Source organism: Scyliorhinus torazame, chromosome 27 (genome assembly GCF_047496885.1).
Source record: "Scyliorhinus torazame isolate Kashiwa2021f chromosome 27, sScyTor2.1, whole genome shotgun sequence".
NCBI lineage: Eukaryota > Metazoa > Chordata > Chondrichthyes > Carcharhiniformes > Scyliorhinidae > Scyliorhinus > Scyliorhinus torazame.
Window position 1 is genome coordinate 24297770 of NC_092733.1, and position 25644 is coordinate 24323413.

General features: G+C 49.1%; 1 protein-coding gene across 1 annotated transcript in view; it reads right to left on the reverse strand.

The window, feature by feature from the left end:
* LOC140403311 (adhesion G protein-coupled receptor E1-like) overlaps positions 1 to 25644 on the reverse strand; it is a 331002-nt gene that overhangs the window by 99527 nt on the left and 205831 nt on the right. The window contains exons 10-11 of the mRNA XM_072491155.1: positions 11063 to 11209; positions 2551 to 2603 (exon numbers count right to left, since the gene is read on the reverse strand). Of these exons, the coding sequence (XP_072347256.1) occupies positions 2551 to 2603; positions 11063 to 11209 (200 nt within the window). The remainder of the gene's footprint in view (positions 1 to 2550; positions 2604 to 11062; positions 11210 to 25644) is intronic.

Here is a 25644-nt window from a genome sequence, read left to right on the forward strand (position 1 = left end):
CAGCCAATGGCGGGCAACCTCCGCCGCCGCAAACACGCCGTGGGATATGTGGAAAATTCTGCCCTAATTGTGTAAAAACATGAGCAGGTCAAGCAGATTCATGTATTACATAAAGGTACACAGGCTAAATCGCTGGCTTTGAAAGCAGACCAAGGCAGGTCAGCAGCCTGGTTCAATTCCCGTAACAGCCTCCCCGAACAGACGCTGGAATGTGGCGACTAGGGGCTTTTCACAGTAACTTCATTGAAGCCTACTTGTGACAATAAGCGATTTTCATTTCATTTCATTCAACTCTCATTGAACATACTAAAGCATGTCCAGAGACCCCAGTCAAAATATAACGCCGCACCATATAAAAGTGATAAAAGGGTAGGTGACCTAAAGCTTGAAATATGGCAGTGGCAAAATTTAATTTTTAAGGAGTGACCTAAGGAGTGATTTCAGGGAATGTGGGGTGGCACGGTAACACAGTGGTTAGCACTGTTGCTTCAAAGTGGCAGGGTCCCAGGTTTGATTCTCATTTGGGTCACTGTCTGTGCGGAGTCTGCACATTCTCCTGGTGTCTGCGTGGCTATGTGGGTTTTCTCCGGGTGCTCCGGTTTACTCCCACAAGTCCCGAAAGATGGGTTTGTTAGGTGAATTTGACATTCTGAATTCTTCCTCAGTGTACCCGAACAGGGTAAAAAGGAAAGAGGAACAGAGAGGCTGAGAAGTTGAGGGAGAGACTTCCTCGTGGCCCCTGATGATGGAGTAAAAGGATTCTGGGGTTTTCAAGAGACCAGAATTGGAGGGGCACAGAGATCCCAGAGGCTGTAGGTTTGGAGGAGGTTACAGAGATCAGGAGGGACGAGGCCATGGAGGTGATTTGAACACAGGAATGACAATTTTAAAATCAGACATCATTGGACTGGGTGCCAATGTCTGTCAGCAAGCGCAGCGGTGATAGGAGAGCAGACACTGGCACAAATTAGGATAGTGTTAGGTAGGTAGACGTGCCTGGAGATAAGAAAGGCAAGCGTCTAAACAACAGGTATGCGGAGGGTTAGAGGTGGGCCTTGTTATGGAGGTACTCTGGATGATGGGGCTGTGAATAGTCTTATTCAATCAGACGGACACACGGATTATACATGTCAACACGTGCATGGATAGAACATCAATATTCACACATACGCAACTGAAGCATAATTTTTTGTGAACCTTGTGGTCACGTCCTGTGGGCAGTGCATCGTTCTGTGAAGGATTTTCTCAACTGATCTTTTTTGTAGGAAAACCAAATGAAGTTATGTTGCTTTTTAAAATATTTTTTAAGTGTCTAACCAAAGAGAAAAAATAATCCGCAGTTTGTGTGTGCAGGTGTTGTCTCCTTACTTTAGAAAAAATATACTTGCCACAGAGGGAGTGCAGCGACAATTCACCAGACTGGTTCTTGGAATGGCAGGATTGTTGTACGAGGAGAGATTGGGTCGACTGTATTCACTGGATGTTTAGAAGAATGACAGGGTGATCTCCGAGAAATGTATAAAATTCTGACAGGGCCGGACAGACTGGATACAGGGATGATGTTCCTTCTGGCTGGGGGTCGTGGGTTCGGGGTGGTGGTTGGGAGAACAAGGGGTCACAGCCTCAGGATATGGGGTTGGCCATTTAGAACTGAGCGGAGGAGAAATTTCTTCACTGTGGTGAACCTGTGGAATTCTCCGCCACGGAAGGCTATGGAAGCCAAGTCAGTGCACGTATTTCAGATAGAAATGGATAGATTTTTCAGGTGGGATTTACCGGATTCACATCGGTGGGATATTCTGGTCCCACACCAGCGCATGGGTTTCCCAGTGACGAGGGGTGCAGTCAACGGGAAATCCCATTGGGGCTGGTTTAGCACACTGGGCTAAATCGCTGGCTTTTAAAGCAGACCAAGGCAGGCCAGCAGCACGGTTCAATTCCCGTACCAGCCTCCCCGAACAGGCGCCGGAATGTGGCGACTAGGGGCTTTTCACAGTAACTTCATTGAAGCCTACTCGCGACAATAAGCGATTTTCATTTCATTTTCATTTCATTTCATTGACAACGGCAGGATCGGTAGATCTTACTCCACCGTCGAGAAATACGTGGTGGGGTTGCTGGTAAATCCCGCCCCATGACACTAAAGACATCAAGGGTTAGGGAGAGAGGGTGCGAATATGGCTTTGAGATAGAGGATCAGCTCAGACTGAATGGTAGGGCAGGCTCAATGGGCCGAATGGCCCACTCCTACTCCTATTTTTTATGTTTCTATGTTACCATTGAGAGCAACTTTCAGATTTCCCTGTTTATCTGCGCACGTACAGCCAGCAGACATTGGTACCAGTTTTAGACAGCATTGATGATGAATGCTGATAGGTTCATTGTCATTCCAACCACAAATACTGGACCAATTTTTCATATTCAGGGTAAAAAAATCCTTCATAATTTGTAAACCCCTCTTTAATCTCCTCTTTGCCTGGTCTGCACTGGCAACAGTCTCGGTATCTCAAGCTCCAGCCCATTATCAAACAGTCCCATCCTGATAAATACCTGTCCTGTTAAATTGTTCAAGCTGCATTGGTTCATGCTGGTCCTGGTCAATTCTGTGAAATCAGAAAGACATTCAATATGAAGTTCAAACAGAGAAAAAAACAAATGAGAATTCCAGCCAAATATCTACACAGCAATTGTGAGATTTATCTCAGCATCGAGTATTTCTCAGCCCTGGGTGACTAAGTGCAAATTCTCAGCACAACTCAGTACCAGGTGCAGCCCAGTGACAATAGCTCACACACCCCAGAATCAGAAGATTGTGGTGGCGAGGCCCACTCCCGGGACTTGGGCACAAAATCTAGGCTGACACCCCAGTGCAGTACTGAGCGAGTGCAGCACTCTCAGAGGAGCCATCTGTTGAATGAAATGTTAAACCAGAGCTCTGTCCAAGTCAGGAGTGCCTGTGACCTGGAGATGATGGTGTTCCCATGGAACTGGTGCCTTTGTCCATCTGTGGGGTAGAGAGTGCAGATTTCAGTTTGATAGATATTAGTGTTCAATAAAACTTACAAGAAAGATGAGTGTTAAATTCCTGTGATCTCCCAAAAACTATTGAGAAGCCAAAGTCGAGTCCAGTCCAGTGTTGAAGTTAGAGGCAACAGAGTGAACACATTTGTATGAACCACGATGAATCGCGACTTCCGGTGGCGGCTATGAAGGAGTAAGTCGCACATTTGGTGGCTCCCGCTCTGGTCGGACTTTTGGACCTTTCCCGTGGACTTTCTTTCCGGTTTTAAACGGTGAATTTGAAGGCTGAGGCAATTGGGCACCGATTCCACGTATCGGTGTATGGAGAAAAGAACCAGAAGTGCACAAAAAGGCAGAAATAAAAAGTTAGGCAATCGCTGCGTTGAACCTGCAGCAGGAGACAGCGTGGCCGAGGACCAGACCCCTGGGGTGGCGGCACATCGACCAACGGAGCAGTTGATGCAGGTCATCCAGGACGGTTTTGCCAAGCAGGAACGGGACTGCATGGACCCGATTAAAGAATCGATCGATCGGCTGGAGCGTAGATTGGACGCTCAGGATATGGCGATCCAGAAGGTTGAGAAGGCGCTGGCTGAGCAGGAGGAACATCAAACAGCGGTGGAGCTGGAGGTGGGGATGCTTCGGGACCAGCAGAAAAGGCTTTTGGAGAAGGTGGAGGACCTAGAGAATCGGTCCCGCCGGCAGAACTTAAAAATTGTCGGGCTCCCAGAGGGGGCTGAGGGAGCAGACGCTGGGGCATACGTAGCGAGTATGTTCGAAAGCTGCTGGGGGAGGGAGCATTCTCCCGACTGTTGGAAGTGGACAGGGCGTATAGAGCGCTTGCGAGGAAGCCGTGAGCAGGGGACCGTCCGAGGGCAATGGTGGTGAGATTCCACAGGTCCCTGGACAAGGAATGTATTCTTCGGTAGACCAAACTAACGCGGAGCTGTAAGTGGGACAACAGTATCCTGCGAGTGTACCAGGACCTGAGTGTGGAGGTGGCGAGGAAGAGGGCAGGCTTCAACCAAGTTAAGTCAATCTTCTTCAAGAAACAGGTGAAGTTCGGACTGCTGTATCAGGCTCGTCTTTGGGTCACATATGAGGACCAGCATCATTATTTTGAGTCGCCCAAAGGTGCGCTGGACTTTGCGAAAAGAGAAGGACTGGTGGGGGTCTGAGAACTCTCGAACTTTGAGGCAACTTGTTGGCCTATATTGGGCCTTTTTTTCTGTTTTAAATTGGTTTTGTCTCCTCTTATGGTTTAGTTTCGATTTCTGAGTTCTGTTTAAGAGAGGGGGGGGGGGGAAGTTTCTTTTTCGTTTTCGGGTTCTTTTTTCGGTGGATGTTGGCAATGTCTTTTTCGTTGATGTGCACTTTGGTGGGGTGGAGATGTGCTTGTTTGAGTTTTGGTGGGTGGTGTTTTTTCTTGCTGCTGGGTGTTTGTGTGGGGATTGTTAGATGAGGGAATGTATTTGTACGAGTGGGGGGAGGGGAGCGAGGGAACAATAGGTGGGAGACCTTTTGGCGCCGGGGGAAGGGGCCACCAAGCTAGCTGGGTGAGCTGGCTCACGGAAGCACAGTGGGGGGTGTGCATATGTTTAGCTTATTAGATGGGTTAGGTTTTAGAGTAGTGTTGCTAGGGGGGGAGGGGTGTGTGGTTCTTCTGACGAGGGAGGGACTTCGGTGGAGGGACAGTGAGTAGGACGGTGGCGGGAGCCGCCGAGGGGCGGGCTGGAGGAGGTGTGGCGCATGGGCTGGAGGCGGGCCCAAGGAATCGGATGGCTGATCGACGGAGGGGGGGCACTTTGCCCCCCCCCCCCCAACTAGACTGATCACCTGGAATGTTCGAGGGTTAAATGGGCTGGTTAAGAGGGCACGTGTGTTTGCGCACCTGAGGGGATTGAAGGTGGACGTAGTAATGTTGCAGGAGACCCACCTTAGAGTAGTGGACCAGGTTAGATTGAGGAAAGGCTGGATCAGTCAGGTTTTCCACTCGCGTTGGATACAAAGACTAGAGGGGTTGCGATCTTGATCAATAAGTAGGTGGGCAGAATAGTTTCGGATGTGGGAGGTCGATATATTATGGTGAGTGGTAAGCTGCAGGGGATGAAGGTAGTGCTGGTTAATGTATATGCGCCAAATTGGGATGACGTAGAATTTATAAAGAGGATGCTAGGGAAGATACCGGACCTGAACTCGCACAAGCTGATCATGGGAGGGGACTTTAATACAGTTATTGATCCCGGTCTGGATTGGCCATGCTCGAGAACGGGCAGGGTGCCAGCAATGGCAAAGGAACTGAAAGGGTTCATGGAGCAGATGGAGGGGTAGATCCATGGAGATTTAGGCAGCTGAGGGCGAAGGAGTTTTCTTTCTACTCCCACGTACATAAGGTGTACTCTCGAATTGACTTCTTTGTCTTGGGTAGGGCCTTGCTGGCAGGGGTGGTGGACACGGGGTATTCGGCGATTATGATCTCGGACCATGCTCTGCACTGGGTTGACCTGCAGGTTAGTATGAATAGCAAGCAGCGCCTGCAATGGAGGTTGGATGTAGGACTATTGGCGGACGAAGCGGTGTGCGAGAGGCTGAGGAATTGCATGCTGAATTACCTTTGGGTAAATGATACGGGGGGGGGGTCTCGGCAGTGGTGGTCTGGGAAGCGCTGAAGGCAGTGGTGAGAGGAGAGCTGATCTCGATCCGGGCTCACAGGGACAGGAGGGATAGGGCAGAGATGGACCGACTGGTAAAAGAGATTCTACAAAGTCGACAGGAGGTACGCGGAGACTCCAGAGGCAGGGCTTTCAAGGGAATGTCAGAGGCTACAGGTGGAATTTGGCTTGTTAATCACAGGGAGGGCAGTGGAACAGCTCAGAAAGGCGAGGTGGGGCGATATACGAGCATGATGAGAAGGCCAGCAGGATGCTTGTACAGCAGCTCAGAAAGAGGGAGGCGGCTAGAGAAATAGGGAAAGTTATTGACGGGGATGGGAACTTAGTTGGGGATTCGGCAGGGGTGAGTAAGGCGTTCGGGGATTTCTACAGCAGGCTGTACAGGTCAGAACCCCCTGCGGCGCCGGAGGTGATGAGACACTACCTGGAGGGGCTGACTTACCCGAAGGTGGACGGGGAGCTGGTAGAAGGGCTGGGGGCCCCGATCAGGTTGGAACAGATAGTGGAGGGCTTGAAGGCCATGCAGTTGGGTAAGGCCACGGGACCGGATGGGTACCCAGTTGAGTTCTATAAAAAGTTCTCTGGGATATTGGGACCGGTGCTGTTGAAGGTGTTTAACGAGGCCAGGGAAAGAGGGGTTCTGCCCCAGATCACGATTTTGCTTATCCTGAAACCGGACAAGGACCCGGAGCTATGTGGGTCTTACAGGCCGATTTCCCTGTTGAATGTGGACGTCAAACTGTTGGCCAAAATGTTGTCCTCCAGGATTGAGGACTGTGTACCGGACGTTATTGTGGAGGATCAGACGGGGTTCGTTAAGGGCAGACAGCTGGTGGCCAATGTAAGAAGGCTGTTAAACGTGATCATGATGTCCCCGGAGAGTAGGGAGGTGGAGGTAGTGGTTGCGATGGATGCGGAGAAAGCTTTTGACTGGGTTGAGTGGGATTACTTTTGTGAGGTTTTGGAGCAGTTCAGATTTGGGAGGGTCTTTATTGACTGGGTCAGGTTTCTGTATCAGGCCCCTGTGGCAAGTGTACGGACGAACAGGACGACTTTATACCATTTTAGACTGCACCGGGGGACGAGACAGGGATGCCCCCTCTCCCCACTGCTGTTTGTGCTGGCTGGCAATTGCTCAGAGCAGCTGGCAATTGCTCGGAGGGCCTCGAGGGGTTGGAAGGAACTGGTCCGGTGGGGTGGAGCACAGAGTCTCGCTGTATGCGGACGACCTGCTTTTGTATGTTTCAGATCCAATGGAGGGGGTGGAAGAAATTATGGGAATTTTAGGGGAATTCGGCCGGTTTTCGGGGTATAAGCTTAATATGGGGAAGAGCGAGATGTTTGTGATCCAGGAGAGGGGTCAGGAGAGGCGACTGGGGAACTGCCATTTAGAGTGGTAGGGGACAGTTTCAGGTACCTGGGTATCCAAGTGGCGAGGGATTGGGACCGGCTACATAAATTGAACTTGGCCCGGTTGGTGGATCAGACGAAGGAGGATTTCCGGGATGGGATGCGCTGTTTGTATCTCTGGTGGGCAGAGTTCAAATGGTGAAAATGACGGTCCTCCTGAGATTCCTATTCGTTTTCCAATGACTCCCCATTTTCTTTTTTAAGCGGGTCAATAAAGTTATTGTGGGCTTCGTATGGGGGGGGCAAGTCCCCGCGAGTGAGGAGGGTAATGCTGGAGCGGAGTCGGGGAGCGGGCGGGCTGGCGCTGCTGAATTTTAGCAATTATTACTGGGCGGCTAATATAGCCATGGTTAGGAAATGGCTGGTTGGGGGGGGGGGGCGGGGTCGGCATGGGTGCGTATGGAGGCGGCTTCATGTAAGGGCACAAGCCTGGGGGCGTTGGTAACTGCGCCTCTGCCATTCCCGCCGGCGCGGAACTCCACCAGTCCAGTGGTACTGGCGGCCCTGAGAGTCTGGGGGCAGTGGAGGAGACATGTGGGAGCAGAGGGAGCATCGGTATGGTCCCCAATCTGCGATAATCACCGGTTTGCCCCGGGGAGGATGGACGGGGGGTTCCGAATTTGGCGGAGAGCGGGGATTGAGAGGATGGGGGACTTGTTTATTGGGGGGAGCTTTCCGAGGATGAGGGTGCTGGAGAAGATGTTTGCATTGACGGGAGGAAATTACTTTCGATATCTGCAGGTGCGGGACTTTCTGCGGAGGCAGGTACCAACCTTCCCACTCCTGCCGCTAAGGGGGATTCAGGATAGGGTGGTTTCTAGAGGATGTATAGGAGAGGGGAGCGTTTCGGACATATATAAAGAGCTTATAGGATCGGAAGAGACGGACAGCGAGGAGCTGAAGAAAAAGTGGGAGGAGGAGCTGGGGAGAGAGATAGAGGAGGGCCTTAGGGCGGACGGGTTGAGTAGAGTCAACGCGACCGCAACATGTGCAAGGCTCAGCCTGATTCAATTCAAAGTCGTGCACCGAGCTCACATGACGGTGGCCCGGATGAGCAGATTCTTTGGGGTGGTGGACAGGTGTGCAAAATGTGTGGGAGGGCCAGCGAACCATGTCCACATGTTCTGGGCATGTCCAAAACTGAGGGGAGATTGGCAGGGGTTTGCTGACATCATGTCCAACGTATTAAAAACAAGGGTGGCATTGAGTCCAGAGGTGGCGATTTTCGGGGTGTCGCAGGATCCGGGAATCTAGGAGGAGAAAGAGGCAGACGTTCTGGCCTTTGCTTCCCTGGTAGCCTGGAGACGGATATTACTAGCATGGAGGGACACGAAGCCCCCGAAGTCAGAGACCTGGCTATCGGACACGGCTGGCTTTCTCTGCCTGGAGAAAATTAAGTTTGCCATGAGAGGGTCATTATTAGGGTTCGCCCGGAACTGGCAACCATTCATCGACTGCTTTGCAGATAATTAACCGTCAGCAGTAGTGGGGGGGGGTTAGGTTAGTGTAGACAAGTAATGGGAGAGGGAGGCCTTTTTGCACTATGTTAATAGTTTATGTACAATGTTTATATTGCTGCTGTTGCAATTCCAAAAAATACCTCAATAAAATGTTAATTAAAAAAAACCACGCTGAATCTCGTTATGAAAGATAACTGCTTCACATTGCAAAAGGACCCAACGGGTAGTATTCTCCGGTCTGCCACCCGCGTGCTTCTCGGCTGTGCGCCATTGGCTGGTTTCAATCATCCTGCCAATTGTCAACAGGATTTCCCATTGTAACCACCCTAAGCCGCCGGGAAACCTGCAAGCGGGGGTGCTGGCAGGAATGGTGAGTCGCAACGGCTGGAGAATTCCGGCCTTTAACTCTCCTCTCCGTTGCTCATTATGTTTGTGCTACCCTCCACAAGTATTGAATTTTTCTCCAACTATGGCCTGAAGTTTGCGTTTCGACGTCCGGCACAAGCAAAATGACATTGGGCGTACATCTCAATGCCATTGCACACGCGTGTAATATGGAGGTTGGCAGGCACTTACAGGAATTGCAGCCACACCCACCGACAATTAAAGGCCAATGGAGTCCATTAAAAAGTCTTTTAACACAGGTTTTACTTTGCCCGTGCGATTTAGCGCTCGTCGTACAGGCAAAAAAAGGCAGGCGGGCGTTAACGGTTTTAACAATTTGTCTCCCGAGGGTGGGATAAAAGACCCTCGGAGCAGAAGGACTCCTATTTTATTTGTGATTTTGCTGCTGTCATATTTGAGAGTTTTGTCAGATTTCCTTTTGATTGTGCTTGCTGTCAAAACTGGTTCACTTACAAATCGGTGTCAAAGTTCCAACAAAATAGATCAGTCGGTCCAAACTGTGTGGAACATGGACTTTTACAAAAGATATTGGCCTCCTAAATCCATGGCCATTTGGCACAATGCGACTGTAATTATATGGGGAGGGAGTGAGCATTGTTGATCTGAGGGTAGGGGCTCTATGAACGTCAGGCCCCCTCCCCCCCCCCACATGACCCATGCCTTCAGGATGACCCAACATACAAATACTGCAAATTTGTCATTGGAAGTGTCCCGACTGACCCAGCAGTAGATGTAGAATATGACCGGATCCCTGCAGTGTTAAAAAGAGTTTTTAAGAAAGTGTTCCCCTACAAAAGGTGACAACCGCACTTTGTTTGCAGCCCATGGCACCCCCTTCCTCACTTTGCAACCACCCCCCACCCACGGCCATTAACCCCAGCTGTGTCACCTGAGCTGGGCAGTTCAGACCCACTGCAAAAGCAGGTAGACAACATGCACCCGTGCTGGCATGGGTGTCCACCACGTTGGAGCATTCTGCTCTCTGGAATTCAGTAGGTTATGGGTTCAAGCCCCACTTCAGAGAATTGAGCGTGTAGGCCTCCAGACCCAGCACAGTGCTGAGAGAGTGCTGCACTGTCTGTGGTGCCAGTGCTCAGGCGTGATATGAACCCGAGACCGCATCTACCCTCTCAGATGGATGTAAAAGGTTCAAATTGCCGTCTATGGGAGCTTGCTGTGTGCAAATTGGCTGGCTGCCACATTCTCCACATTATATCAGTTGCCATAGTTCAAAAAGCAGGAGGTGTCCTGCGATACCCTGAAGTTATGAAAGCTGCTGGAGAAATGCTTGTTCATTACTTTTTATTACTTTACTGTTGTAAGTAGATGAAGGAAACCTCCCATCCCCGAAACGCTTTACCCCCTCCCCCCACACACAGCCTCAATGCTGCCACAAAGTTTAGTTGAATAAGTGGCAGATGCTGGACCAAACGTGTAGATTTTCAAAGCATATTTCACAGTGAAGATATACAAATGTACATTGAGTCTGTGAAAGTTTTAGACAAGATCAGTTAATTTCCGAAAAGCCAGAGTATTACCACCACAACTTAACCCCATGTTGAAAGCCTCATCTGTTTTTCCACTGGAAGTTAAGTGGAGTTACCAAAGTCCATTGGACCCATTGCCTGACCTGTTCCCGCCCCCGCCCACAATGGCAGGCCAACCAAAAGATGTGTTTCATGTTGGTCGGACCTTAGTTGGTCACCCAGAAAGAAATGGCGTTGAGAGTGCAGTCTTGTACGGGAGAGGGTTCTATATCCCTGTGCACACGCCAAGTGTGAAATTCAGGCCTACGCTGTTCTGGCACAGACAGCTAATATACAGAAAGGGGAATCTCATAAATGATAATCTGATACAAGGTGAACAATGTTGGGAAGTTCAGTTCAGAACAAAGAATGAACAACCACAGCACGATTGCTCTGGGATTCATCACAGTGTGAAGGTCAAGTCTTCTCTCCACAAATGTTACCAGACCTGCTGAGCTCTGCCAGCATTTTCTGTTTTTATTCCTTGCAAAGAAAAGATTTATCAGCATCGAAAGTGAAAAACAAATAAAAGTTTTAGATGTTTCCACTCCAGCAGAATAGTCTTTACCTCGGCATCGGGTCTTTGTTTTATCGGTAAAGGTACGTTCCCCGGTGGTTGACACAAATCCATCATCGCAGGTGCATTCAAAACCTCCAAACATGTTGGTGCATGTTGCATTCAAACCACATGGGTTTGTCTCACACTCGTTGATATCTGGAACAAAAATCAATTTATTAATCCGAGACACGAATATTGCTGAAAGGAGGCATGCTGCCAAAGCTTATCATCTTGCACTCATCAGGACTAACCCAACGGTGCCAAATTTCAAATGATCACAACAATTTATACGGCAGAGGAACAGAAATGCTGATTGGTTGGCAAGTTGAATTTGATTGGCCGAGGCATTGTCATGGACAAGACGAAGGGGAACTGCAGACTCCCCAAGCTTCTGAGGTCATTCTGAGAACTCTGAATCCTGTGATGCACTGCTCTTGCTTCTGCCTAAAGAGCGATTCCGGTGACATTTACCTCTCGGCGTCAGAGCTTAATTTTTGGAGATGTCAAAGTCAGAATGTTAAACCCCATTCCGAACCATAAAGAGCAGGTATTTTGCTGAGAAGAGATACAGATATATTCCTTTTTTTAATGTTCATTCATGTCATATGGGCATCGCTGACAAGGCCCAAACTTATTATCCATCTCTAATTGCCTTTGAGAAGGTGGTGGTGAGCCGCCTTCTTGAACCGCTGCAGTCCACAGGGTGTAGGTACACCCACAGTGCTGTTAGTGAGGAAGATCCAGGATTTTGACTCAGCCACAGTGAAGAAACAGCATTCCATGTCAGGAGCCTTTGTGAGTCTCTGCAGTCAGCTTGTAGAGGGTGCACATGGTTGTCACCCTGCATCGGTGGTGGAGGAAGTGAATGTTTGTGGGTGGGGTGCCAATCAAGCGGGCTGCATTGTTCTAGATGATGCCAAGCCACTTGTGTTTTGTTGGAGCTGCGCTCATCCAGGGAAGTGGGCAGTATTCCATAACATTCCTGACCTGTTCAGCTCTTTTGTTCCTGATTGAACCAAGGCTGTAATGAAATCAGCAGCTGAGAGACCCTGACAGGACCCAAACTGAGCATTAGTCAGCAGGCTATTGGTAAGCAAGTGTACTTGATGGCACAGTTGATGACCTCTTCCATCATCACTTTATTGATGATCGATTGGCTGCGTTGATTGATGTGATTGGCTGGGTTGGACCTCTCGGTTGGCCAGGGGCGCCGCAATATCTGGAACACAAGTCTTCATTAATATTACGTCAATATTGTCAGGGCCCATAGCCTTTGCAGTATGCAGTGCCTTCAGCTGTTTCTTGATATCAGGTGGGGTGAATCAATTGGCTGAAGACCGACATATATGATGCTGGGGACTTCCGGAAGGGCTGGAGATAGATCTCCACTTGGCATTTTTGGCTGAAGTGTGGGCTCCTCCATCATTGAGGATGAGAATGTTTATGGAGCCTCCACGTCCAGTGAGTCATTTAATTGTCCACCACCATTCATAACTGGATATGACAGGACTGCAGAGCTGAGATCTGCTCCATTGGTTGTGGGATCGCTTATCCCTGTCTATCTCATGCTGTTCCTGTTGTTTGACATGCAATTAGTCTTGTGCTGTAGCTTCACCAGGTTGTCACATCATTTTTAGGTCTGCCTGTTGCTGCTCCTGACATGCCCTCCTGCACCCTGCATTGAAGCAATGTTGAGCCACTCACTTTGTGGTACTGGTCGATTGGGGGATATGTTGGGCCATGAATTTACTGTTCGGAACAAGATGTAGATTTAAATTTAAGTTACTTTTTGAAAGATTTTGTGTGGTGAATCCTGGATTTGGTTTCATTCTTGCGGTTCTGTGAAATGAAGCCAAGAAGTCTAAGCCCTGTTTGTACACATGCATTTAAAAAAATATATGTTTTTCTTAAAGTTTTTTGATTTTAACAAATAACACAACTCCTCGAGATTCGCACAGCACAGTATGAATGCCTCAACAAACAAAATACACAAAACAACACGAAACAACACAATTGGTTCAGCTTAATTACTAAACCTGGTGCTTCCACATGTATCAATGGATACACTCGAGAATGGATTATAGGAGGATAAGTAAGATGGCGCACACCTTCCCACGTAGTGAGTGCATACATGGCCCACGAGATTCTAGGATACGATCTTTGTGCCATATTCTGGCGAGCACCAGAACACATTTCCCCCAGCTCCAGTCGGACCAGAGGCACCAATAACACATTATGATGCTGCCAGACCAGCTGAGATTATCCTGTATTTCCTGTTTTTGTGACACATTCTGATGCCCCTTTCTCGGATAAAAGACCTCGGATAAAGTACCTTTGCAGGAACCAGTCGATTCTTTAACCCCAAAATAACAAAGACAAAAAACACATAAACCATTTGAAAAGTCATTGAGAGGATATTTTACATATAACCTCCAGACGTAACATAACCCAAACATCCGCCCAGTGCAGGGTGATCATCATTACGCACATTTATCGAGAGAAGAGAAGCAAATATTCACAAAGTTACTACGGATAGTAATTATTGTGGTCAACGTCTCCCAACACACTAACACTGACAGAATAAAGAAATACTACCGAGGGCAGAGGCTTCAAAAAGGAGGGCAATCCAGAAATCACTGTATAAGACCACTTGGGAGGAGGCCGGTTCTATTCCCCACCCAGCCTCCCCTCAATCTGAAGGAGGACTCCCAACAATGCCGATCCATAGCATTCAGACTCTCACTCAGACCCTGCAGCTCACAGGCTACTACCTCCCCAGTAGAATCCTATCTTGAGAGGAAGGGCAGACCAGGTGTCGAAGTTATTGCAAGACATACACGGGAGTACTCTTTGATTAATCTTTATTGACTTGTGCACAAGGAGAGCAACATCATTGGGGCTCACTGCATTGCTCTGACTGAGTCCAGCGAAGCAGAAACATTTATAGCTTAGTTCATCAATAGAATTACAGTTGCAGTCTAATCCGTCATTTGCATGTCACACACCAATAATATCACAGTAAAACCTTCACTTTTGGCCAATGAAAGGACAGTAATTCTTGCCAATAGAAGACAGGGCATACTGACCAATAGAAGACCAAGGTCTTTCAATCTTTCTTTTGTGTAATCATCTCCCCTTTGCCCTTGGAGGTTACGGTAGTTTACAGAAAAGCGCAATCCTGAAAAGGCTACCTCCATCGTCCTGTCTCCACAGACTTATGTCATTCACTCAGGGACATGATATTCTAGATTCCACACTAACTCATGCCCTTCGCCAAAGAACAGGATATTATGGATTCCACACAGGCGCCCCCAAAACAGGACAACACAGGGAAGGGAAACTCACTCCACCACCCAGCCCACCCTCTGCCCAACCCAGGTAAACACAGAGACTCCTGACCTAACTTACCTGATCAAGTGACTACTGCCACCAGTCAAGCGGCCAAGAGGATATGGAAGGAGACAAGTCAAACAAGGATTAACTGACCCAACTAGGCGCGCACCACCACACATTTTCCCCAACTCCAACAACTCCAGAGACCACAAAGAAGGATCACAAGGAACCCAATCTTCTCTAGGATACATTATCTGTCCATCCAGGGAGCTTGGAAAGGCCAAAGACATGACAGGATTATCGAGTGTTAAGTAATGGGTTAAGAGACATTCCAATTAGTTGTCTCATTTATGTTAAGCATCCAAATATTGACACTGATATGTAAACGGGCTTCAGGTGGCCCTTGTGTCAGGTGATATGATGTTAGAGTTTTGTGCAAAGTCTGTTGAGGGAAATTAAAGGTGGTTTGTGGAAAAGCAGCAGAACCGTTGACTCTTTATACAACAGCAGCTAAATGTCTAACATTGAGCAGCATTCAGATCCCTCCAGAGTTTCATCAAGTGCCTGCTCCACCACCACACCGCCCCAAGCCCAGACAGCAAGAAACCCAGGCTCCGGTGGGAGGCGGCGACCCGACATGTCGAACCGCTTCCAACGCCTCTCAACGAGCATTGTGGGCAAGACAGCGTAAGACCAGTGGTCGGGTCTCCAACTTGACGATGTGATACAACTTTCAAATGTGGCCGTGAAGACTGGGCAAACTCTCCCTGTCCAGTAAATCTCCCTGGATCGACCTGGATAATTGACATTCCATTCAACAGGATTGCCAAGGACTGAAGGTGAGGCCTCAACAAAGAGACTGCCCTATTGAGCAATTCTCTCAAGGACATTTCATATGTCATCAAAGTGAGCACTAACAACCTGGGGCAAGGAACCAACACCATTGTCCACAAAATCATCGGCCCAATCACCAACAAAACCGCAAGCTGGACCAAAACCCGGCCACCTCCAACTGCCTCAATCAAACAAGGATTTTGAGATTTAACTCGGCTCATCACAAAATCTAGCCAGGGTCTTACAGGAACAGGGCACAGGACATATACACCAGAGAGAAATAATTATGGGATGTGCATCAGCATTAAAAAAAAAAAGGTGTAAAACGAGTAGCGCCAGAGCTCGTGAAAATGCAGCTACTCTAAACTCACACCGTGACCCCCTGACGAATGCATTTTCAATGAGATTTTACGAATTGAAGATTTGTGTTTCCAAGGGCGGTTAAACAAAACACAATGTAGGGAAAACAAATTGTGCCATTGCTTAGCTATAGGGAGTAAGAGAGCGACTGACAGATATACGAGGTGACCCAGAAGGAATACACCAGTCCACAGAAAGTGCCAGAGCGGGTAGGATGTGAAAGGAACAGAGAGCAAGTCCAAGGCTATAGAAGAACGTCCCAAAATTATGGAATGGACAAGGAAGGCCCGAAGATGGCAGATACGTCAAGGAACAAGGTGAGAGTTTGAATACAGGTCCTGTCCAGTGAAGTTAAAGAAGGGGGCAGAGAAGAAGGCTCCAAATTAATGAGCGAAAGCTGCAGGAAGCAGACTGAAGGTAAAAGCCAGAAGATCTGAGAAGACAACAAAATGCTGGTGACACCTTACTGTGCGCTTCTGAGGTAGTGATTGTTTCCTTGGCACAGCTGAGTATTTGAGAACGTGCACGGAAGGCGAAGTTTAAATATGCGGGGCAATCCATTGGAGTGGAGGATCGGAAGGAGAGATAGGGGGCTGGATTCTCTGCTGTCGCGGCTCTCCATTGCGCCGGGCGCCTGGGGATTTCCCGACGTCATGGGGCTGCTCACAATGGGGAAACCCCATTGGCCGGCTGGTGAGACGGAGAATCCCAAGGGTGCGCCGCACCAGATAGAGAATCCCTTGCAGGAACTCTGGAGGATCCATGTGGAAGACATCCGAAAGAAAGTCATTTGGGAGAAGATTCCAAGGCGATTTTTCTGAGAGTGGAGATTGAAAATCCTGATGTGAAAGAAATTTCTGTGAGACTAGTTGGCTTCCAGTGAGATGAGCACTTGAGGAGAGTTGGTGAGGGGCCCTTAGAGTCTGCACTGGGAGGATTCCATCACTTAGGTTTAGAGTGTGATGTGTCCGACCACAGATCACATATTGGTTTATACGGACTGCGTGCTTGCTGAGAACATTAGAGTATAAGTTAGATTTTGTACTTACCTTTTCGAAATCTGTCCCATTTAGCACAGTGGGAGCACCACACAACATCATGGAGGGCATCCTCAATATGAAGACGAAACTTCATCTCTATAAGGAATGTGTGTTGGTCACTCCGACCGATGCCGTCATGGACAGACGCATCTGTGGCAGATATTTGTTGAGGATGAGATCAAGTATGTTTTTCCCTCTTGTTGGTCCCCTCACCACCTGCCTCAGACTCAGTTTATATCCTTTACCAGCCAGCCAGCCAGTTCGGTCAGTACTGTTGCTACTGAGCCACTCGTGGTGATGGGCATTGAAGTCCCGCACCCAGAGTACATTCTTTCCCCTTGCCACCCTCAGTGCTTTCCCCAAGTTGTATTCAACATGGAGGAGTACTGATTAATCAGCTGGTGGTGGGGGTGTGGGGCATGGGGGTGAGGTGATGGTACGCAGTACATTGTAAACATCAAGCGGTTTCCTTGCTCATGTCCGGCCTGATACCAGCAAAATTCATGGGGCCCAGAGTCAATGTTGAGGAGTGTAACTTGCACTGTCACCAAAGGTTTTGCACTGAGTGCTGAATTTGGTGCTTTTTGAGTGCTATAGTAAGAGTTTGGTGACCGAGGGAGTATAAGGCTTCATTTTTATCTAAAGTTTAGTCTTTCTTTTATTTAGTTAATTAACTTAAAAGTTGCTGTTTGGTTTAGAAGAAGGTGAATTTTCAATAAGCTTTAAACAGGCTTCTACTTGTAGGCACTTGCAGCTGGAGCTTGTTAATTAGTTAATTGGATTAGGCCAGTTTTCAGAGGCTAGATTCACAGTATAAAAGTGATCCCCTACAGTGCAGACTTTGTTTGCGCTGAGTGCTGAATTTGGTGCATTTGAGTGCGATAGTGAGAGTTTGGTGAGGAGGGAGTAAGGTGCTCCTTTCATTTTGTTTCCGACATTTCCGCAAAGAGTGCGAAGAGAGCCAGGAGTTTACAGAAAGTGAAGCTGACTGGGAGCAGGGTCGGAGGGCGGAGATCTAGTTAGTCCACAGGGCAGCTATATTCTGTCAGGTAAGAGGGGATGGAGGCTAGGCCAGTTACATGCTCCTCCTGTAGGATGTAGGTGGTGAGGGATACCACCGGTGTCCCCACTGACTATACCTGCGGGAAGTGCACCCAACTTCAGCTCCTCAAAGACCGTGTTAGGGAACTGGAGCTGAAGCTGGATGAACTTCGGATCATCCGGGAGGCAGAGGGGGTGATTGAGAAGAGTTACAAGGAGGTAACCACACCCAAGGTACAGGACAAGAATAGCTGGGTTACAGTCAGGGGGAAAAAAACAAACAAACAGGCAGACAGTGCAGGGATCCCTCGTGGCCGTTCCCCTTCAAAACAAGTATACCGTTTTGGATGCTGTTGGGGGGGGGATGACCTACCGGGGGAAGGCCCTAGCGGCCAGGTCTCTGGCACAGAGTCTGGCTCTGGGGCTCAGAAGGGAAGGGGGGAGAATAGAAAAGCAATAGTTGTAGGAGATTCAATGGTTAGGGGAATAGATAGGAGATTCTGTGGTCGCGAGCGAGACTCCCGGAAGGTATGTTGCCTCCCGGGTGCCAGGGCCAGGGATGTCTCGGATCGTGTCTTCAGGATCCTTAAGGGGGAGGGTGAGCAGCCAGAAGTCGTGGTGCACATTGGTACCAACGACATAGGTAGGAAAGGGGTGTGGAGGTAATAAACAAGTTTAGGGAGTTAGGCTGGAAGTTAAAAGCCAGGACAGACAGATTTGTCATCTCTGGTTTGTTGCTGGTGCCACGTGATAGCGAGGCTAGGAATAGGGAGAGAGTGCAGTTGAACACGTGGCTGCAGGAATGGTGTAGGAGGGAGGGCTTCAGGTATTTGGATAATTGGAGCGCATTCTGGGGAAGGTGGGACCTGTACAAGCAGGACGGGTTGCATCTGAACCAGAGGGGCACCAATATCCTGGGAGGGAGGTTTTCTAGTACTCTTCGGGAGGGTTTAAACTAATTTGGCAGGGGAATGGGAACCGGATTTGTAGTCCAGCAACTAAGGTAGCCGATATTCAGGATGCCAAAGCGTGTAATGAGGCAGTGGGGAAGGGAACACTGACAAAGGGAGAGTACTTGCAGGCACGGAGATGGGTTGAAGTGTGTATACTTCAACGCAAGAAGCATCAGGAATAAGGTGGGTGAACTTAAGGCATGGATCGGTACTTGGGACTACGATGTGGTGGCCATCACGGAAACTTGGATAGAAGAGGGGCAGAAATGGTTGTTGGAGGTCCCTGGTTATAGATGTTTCAATAAGATTAGGGAGGGTGGTAAAAGAGGTGGGGGGGGGGGGTGACATTATTAATTAGAGATGGTATAACAGCTGCAGAAAGGCAGTTCGAGGAGTATCACCCTATTGAGGTAGTATGGGTTGAAGTCAGAAATAGTAAAGGAGCAGTCACCTTGTTAGGAGTTTTCTATAGGCCCCCCAATAGTAGCAGAGATGTGGAGGAACAGATTGGGAAACAGATTTTGGAAAGGTGCAGAAGTCATAGGGTAGTAGTCATGGGCGACTTTAACTTCCCAAATATTGAGTGGAAACTCTTTAGATCAAATAGTTTGGATGGGGTGGTGTTTGTGCAGTGTGTCCAGGAAGCTTTTCTAACACAGTATGTAGATTGTCCGACCAGAGGAGGGGCAATATTGGATTTAGTACTGGGTAATGAGCCAGGGCAAGTGATAGATTTGTTAGTGGGGGAGCATTTTGGAGATAGTGACCACAATTCTGTGACTTTCACTTTAGTAATGGAGAGGGATAGGTACGTGCAACAGGGCAAGGTTTACAATTGGGGGAAGGGTAAATACGATGTTGTCAGACAAGAATTGAAGTGCATAAGTTGGGAACATAGGCTGGCAGGGAAGGACACAAGTGAAATGTGGAACTTGTTCAAGGAACAGGTGCTACGTGTCCTTGATATGTATGTCCCTGTCAGGCAGGGAAGAGATGGTCGAGTGAGGGAACCATGGTTGACAAGAGAGGTTGAATGTCTTGTTAAGAGGAAAAAGGTGACTTATGTAAGGCTGAGGAAACAAGGTTCAGACAGGGCATTGGAGGGAACTGAAGAAAGGGATTAGGAGAGCTAAGAGAGGGCATGAACAATCTTTGGCGGGTAGGATCAAGGAAAACCCCAAGGCCTTTTACACATATGTGAGAAATATGAGAATGACTAGAGCGAGGGTAGGTCCGATCAAGGACAGTAGCGGGAGATTGTGTATTGAGTCTGAAGAGATAGGAGAGGTCTTGAACGAGTACTTTTCTTCTGTATTTACAAATGAGAGGGGCGATATTGTTGGAGAGGACAGTGTGAAACAGATTGGTAAGCTCGAGGAAATACTTGTTAGGAAGGAAGATGTGTTGGGCATTTTGAAAAACTTGAGGATAGACAAGTCCCCCGGGCCTGACGGGATATATCCAAGGATTCTATGGGAAGCAAGAGATGAAATTGCAGAGCCGTTGGCAATGATCTTTTCGCCCCCACTGTCAACAGGGGTGGTACCAGGGGATTGGAGAGTGGCGAATGTCATGCCCCTGTTCAAAAAAGGGACTAGGGATAACCCTGGAAATTACAGGCCAGTTAGTCTTACTTCGGTGGTAGGCAAAGTAATGGAAAGGGTACTGAAGGATAGGATTTCTGAGCATCTGGAAAGACACTGCTTGATTAGGGATAGTCAGCACGGATTTGTGAGGGGTAGGTCTTGCCTTCCAAATCTTATTGAATTCTTTGAGGAGGTGACCAAGCATGTGGATGAAAGTAAAGCAGTGGATGTAGTGTACATGGATTTTAGTAAGGCATTTGATAAAGTTCCCCATGGTAGGCTTATGCAGAAAGTAAGGAGGCATGGGATAGTGGGAAATTTGGCCAGTTGGATAACGAACTGGCTAACCGATAGAAGTGAGAGAGTGGTGGTGGATGGCAAATATTCAGCCTGGATCCCAGTTACCAGTGGCGTACCGCAGGGATCAGTTCTGGGTCCTCTGCTGTTTGTGATTTTCATTAATGACTTGGATGAGGGAGTTGAAGGGTGGGTCAGTAAATTTGCAGATGATACGAAGATTGGTGGAGTTGTGGATAGTAAGGAGGGCTGTTGTCGGCTGCAAAGAGACATAGATAGGATGCAGAGCTGGGCTGAGAAGTGGCAGATGGAGTTTAACCCTGAAAAGTGTGAGGTTGTCCATTTTGGAAGGACAAATATGAATGCGGAATACAGGGTTAATGGTAGAGTTCTTGGCAATGTGGAGGAGCAGAGAGATCTTGGGGTCTATGTTCATACATCTTTGAAAGTTGCCACTCAAGTGGATAGAGCTGTGAAGAAGGCCTATGGTGTGCTCGCGTTCATTAACAGAGGGATTGAATTTAAGAGCCGTGAGGTGATGATGCAGCTGTACAAAACTTTGGTAAGGCCACATTTGGAGTACTGTGTACAGTTCTGGTCGCCTCATTTTAGGAAGGATGTGGAAGCTTTGGAAAAGTTGCAAAGAAGATTTACCAGGATGTTGCCTGGAATGGAGAGTAGGTCTTACGAGGAAAGGTTGAGGGTGCTAGGCCTTTTCTCATTAGAACGGAGAAGGATGAGGGGCGACTTGATAGAGGTTTATAAGATGATCAGGGGAATAGATAGAGTAGACAGTCAGAGACTTTTTCCCCGGGTGGAACAAACCATTACAAGGGGACATAAATTTAAGGTGAAAGGTGGAAGATATAGGAGGGATATCAGAGGTAGGTTCTTTACCCAGAGAGTAGTGGGGGCATGGAATGCACTGCCTGTGGAAGTAGTTGAGTCGGAAACATTAGGGACCTTCAAGCAGCTATTGGATAGGTACATGGATTACAGTAAAATGATAGTGTAGATTTATTTGTTCTCAAGGGCAGCACGGTAGCATTGTGGATAGCACAGTGCTTCACAGCTCCAGGGTCCCAGGTTCGATTCCGGCTTGGGTCACTGTCTGTGCGGAGTCTGCACGCCCTCCCCGTGTCTGCGTGGGTTTCCTCCGGGTGCTCCGGTTTCCTCTCACAGTCCAAAGATGTGCGGGTTAGGTGAATTGGCCAATGATAAATTGCCCTTAATGTCCAAATTGCCCTTGGTGTTGGGTGGAAGTGTTGAGTTTGGGTAGGGTGCTCTTTCCAAGAGCCGGTGCAGACTCAAAGGGCCGAATGGCCTCCTTCTGCACTGTAAATTCAATGATAATCTATGATTAATCTAGGACAAAGGTTCGGCACAACATCGTGGGCCGAAGGGCCTGTTCTGTGCTGTATTTTTCTATGTTCTATGTAACTCTGCTGGGTCTGGACTGTGGGTGGGACAAGACATACCCATGGATGGTCATGGTGGTGTCTGCGTATGATTTCTTGTCCTGTGGAAAATTATGTCAGGCTGTTGCTTTGGTGAGCGGGCGGGTAAGTGGAGCTGAGTCCACAAAAAGATCAGCCATGATCTTATTAAATGACGGAGCAGGCTTGATAGGCCAGATGGCCTACTCCTGTTCCTAGTTCCTATGTTCTTATGTTCTTTGCTAGTCTCTGAAACAGCACAAGCCCCCAGATGTTAGTCTGGAGGAATTTGCATGGTGTAGAGGCCCCCCCCCCCCACCCCCCCCACCCCCACCGACAGGACAAGCAAGTGCGGCCGTGACCTGTCCAATCTTGGCTCCTGCACCAAGTTCCAGTTTCCACCCTCTATTAATTTGTGTGAGTCTAGGTTGGGGATGGCCCCACACACTTTCTTTACAAACCTTACATCATCCCAGTTGGGACCATACACACTTACCAGCGTCACCAGCCTCCCCTCCAATGTCCCTGTCACTACCATATACCTACCTCCCTGGTCCGCAACCACTTTCTTTATCTGGAACCGTACACATTTGCTTACCAGGACCATTACCCCTCCAACCCTGCCGTCAAATCGCGAGTGAAACACCTGGCTAACCCAGCCCTTCCTGAGCTTCATTTTCAATAGGTCCTTCACCCTATAATGAGTCTCCTGCAGCATCGCCACAATGGCCTTCAAACTTTTCAGATGCCAGCACCCTTGACTGGGCCTCTCAGTCCCCTCACGTTCCACGTAACTATCCTAACTGGGGGCTTCTCACCCACCCACCCTTCCTATCCACCATAATCAAGACTCCGGGCCCTGCCTGACTCGCCCCTATCCATTATTAACATTGAATCCCCTCCCAGAATCCCCCCTGCACTTCCTCTCGAAAAACCCTCACCCAGTATCAGTCCCCCCCCCCCCCCCACTATATTGAGTTCTATAAAAAGTTCTCTGGGATATTGGGACCGGTGCTGTTGAAGGTGTTTAACGAGGCCAGGGAAAGAGGGGTTCTGTCCCAGATCACGATTTTGCTTATCCTGAAACCGGACAAGGACCCGGAGCTATGTGGGTCTTACAGGCCGATTTCCCTGTTGAATGTGGACGTCAAACTGTTGGCCAAAATGTTGTCCTCCAGGATTGAGGACTGTGTACCGGACGTTATTGTGGAGGATCAGACGGGGTTCGTTAAGGGCAGACAGCTGGTGGCCAATGTAAGAAGGCTGTTAAACGTGATCATGATGTCCCCGGAGAGTAGGGAGGTGGAGGTAGTGGTCGCGATGGATGCGGAGAAAGCTTTTGACCGGGTTGAGTGGGATTACTTTTGTGAGGTTTTGGAGCAGTTCAGATTTGGGAGGGTCTTTATTGACTGGGTCAGGTTTCTGTATCAGGCCCCTGTGGCAAGTGTACGGACGAACAGGACGACTTTATACCATTTTAGACTGCACCGGGGGACGAGACAGGGATGCCCCCTCTCCCCACTGCTGTTTGTGCTGGCTGGCAATTGCTCAGAGCAGCTGGCAATTGCTCGGAGGGCCTCGAGGGGTTGGAAGGAACTGGTCCGGTGGGGTGGAGCACAGAGTCTCGCTGTATGCGGACGACCTGCTTTTGTATGTTTCGGATCCAATGGAGGGGGTGGAAGAAGTTATGGGAATTTTAGGGGAATTCGGCCGGTTTTCGGGGTATAAGCTTAATATGGGGAAGAGCGAGATGTTTGTGATCCAGGAGAGGGGTCAGGAGAGGCGACTGGGGAACTGCCATTTAGAGTGGTAGGGGACAGTTTCAGGTACCTGGGTATCCAAGTGGCAAGGGATTGGGACCAGCTACATAAATTGAACTTGGCCCGGTTGGTGGATCAGACGAAGGAGGATTTCCGGGATGGGATGCGCTGTTTTTATCTCTGGTGGGCAGAGTTCAAATGGTGAAAATGACGGTCCTCCCGAGATTCCTATTCGTTTTCCAATGACTCCCCATTTTCTTTTTTAAGCGGGTCAATAAAGTTATTGTGGGCTTCGTATGGGGGGGGCAAGTCCCCGCGAGTGAGGAGGGTAATGCTGGAGCGGAGTCGGGGAGCGGGCGGGCTGGCGCTGCTGAATTTTAGCAATTATTACTGGGCGGCTAATATAGCCATGGTTAGGAAATGGCTGGTTGGGGGGGGGCGGGGTCGGCATGGATGCGTATGGAGGCGGCTTCATGTAAGGGCACAAGCCTGGGGGCGTTGGTAACTGCGCCTCTGCCATTCCCGCCGGCGCGGAACTCCACCAGTCCAGTGGTAGTGGCGGCCCTGAGAGTCTGGGGGCAGTGGAGGAGACATGTGGGAACAGAGGGGGCATCGGTGTGGTCCCCGATCTGCGATAATCACCGGTTTGCCCTGGGGAGGATGGACGGGGGGGTTCCGAATTTGGCGGAGAGCGGGGATTGAGAAGATGGGGGACTTGTTTATAGGGGGGAGCTTTCCGAGGATGAGGGTGCTGGAGAAGATGTTTGCATTGGCGGGGGGAAACGACTTTCGATATCTGCAGGTGCGGGACTTTCTGCGGAGGCAGGTACCAACCTTCCCACTCCTGCCGCTAAGGGGGATTCAGGATAGGGTGGTTTCTAGAGGATGTATAGGAGAGGGGAGCGTTTCGGACATATATAAAGAGCTTATGGGATCGGAGGAGATGGACAGCGAGGAGCTGAAGAAAAAGTGGGAGGAGGAGCTGGGGAGAGAGATAGAGGAGGGCCTTAGGGCGGACGCGTTGAGTAGAGTCAACGCGACCGCAACATGTGCCAGGCTCAGCCTGATTCAATTCAAAGTCGTGCACCGGCTCACATGACGGTGGCCCGGATGAGCAGATTCTTTGGGGTGGACGACAGGTGTGCAAAATGTGCGGGAGGGCCAGCGAACCATGTCCACATGTTCTGGGCATGTCCAAAACTGAGGGGAGATTGGCAGGGGTTTGCTGACATCATGTCCAAGGTATTAAAAACAAGGGTGGCATTGAGTCCAGAGGTGGCGATTTTCGGGGTGTCGCAGGATCCGGGAATCTAGGAGGAGAAAGAGGCAGACGTTCTGGCCTTTGCTTCCCTGGTAGCCTGGAGACGGATATTACTAGCATGGAGGGACACGAAGCCCCCGAAGTCAGAGACCTGGCTATCGGACACGGCTGGCTTTCTCTGCCTGGAGAAAATTAAGTTTGCCATGAGAGGGTCATTGTTAGGGTTCGCCCGGAACTGGCAACCATTCATCGACTGCTTTGCAGATAATTAACCGTCAGCAGTAGTGGGGGGGGTTAGGTTAGTGTAGACAAGTAATGGGAGAGGGAGGCCTTTTTGCACTATGTTAATAGTTTATGTACAATGTTTATATTGCTGCTGTTGCAATGCCAAAAAATACCTCAATAAAATGTTTATTAAAAAAAACCACGCTGAATCTCGTTATGAAAGATAACTGCTTCACATTGCAAAAGGACCCAACGGGCAGTATTCTCCGGTCTGCCACCCGCGTGCTTCTCGGCTGCGCGCCATTGGCTGGGTTCAATCATCCTGCCAATTGTCAACAGGATTTCCCATTGTAACCACCCTAAGCCGCCGGGAAACCTGCAAGCGGGAGTGCTGGCAGGAATGGTGAGTCGCAACGGCTGGAGAATTCCGGCCTTTAACTCTCCTCTCCGTTGCACATTATGTTT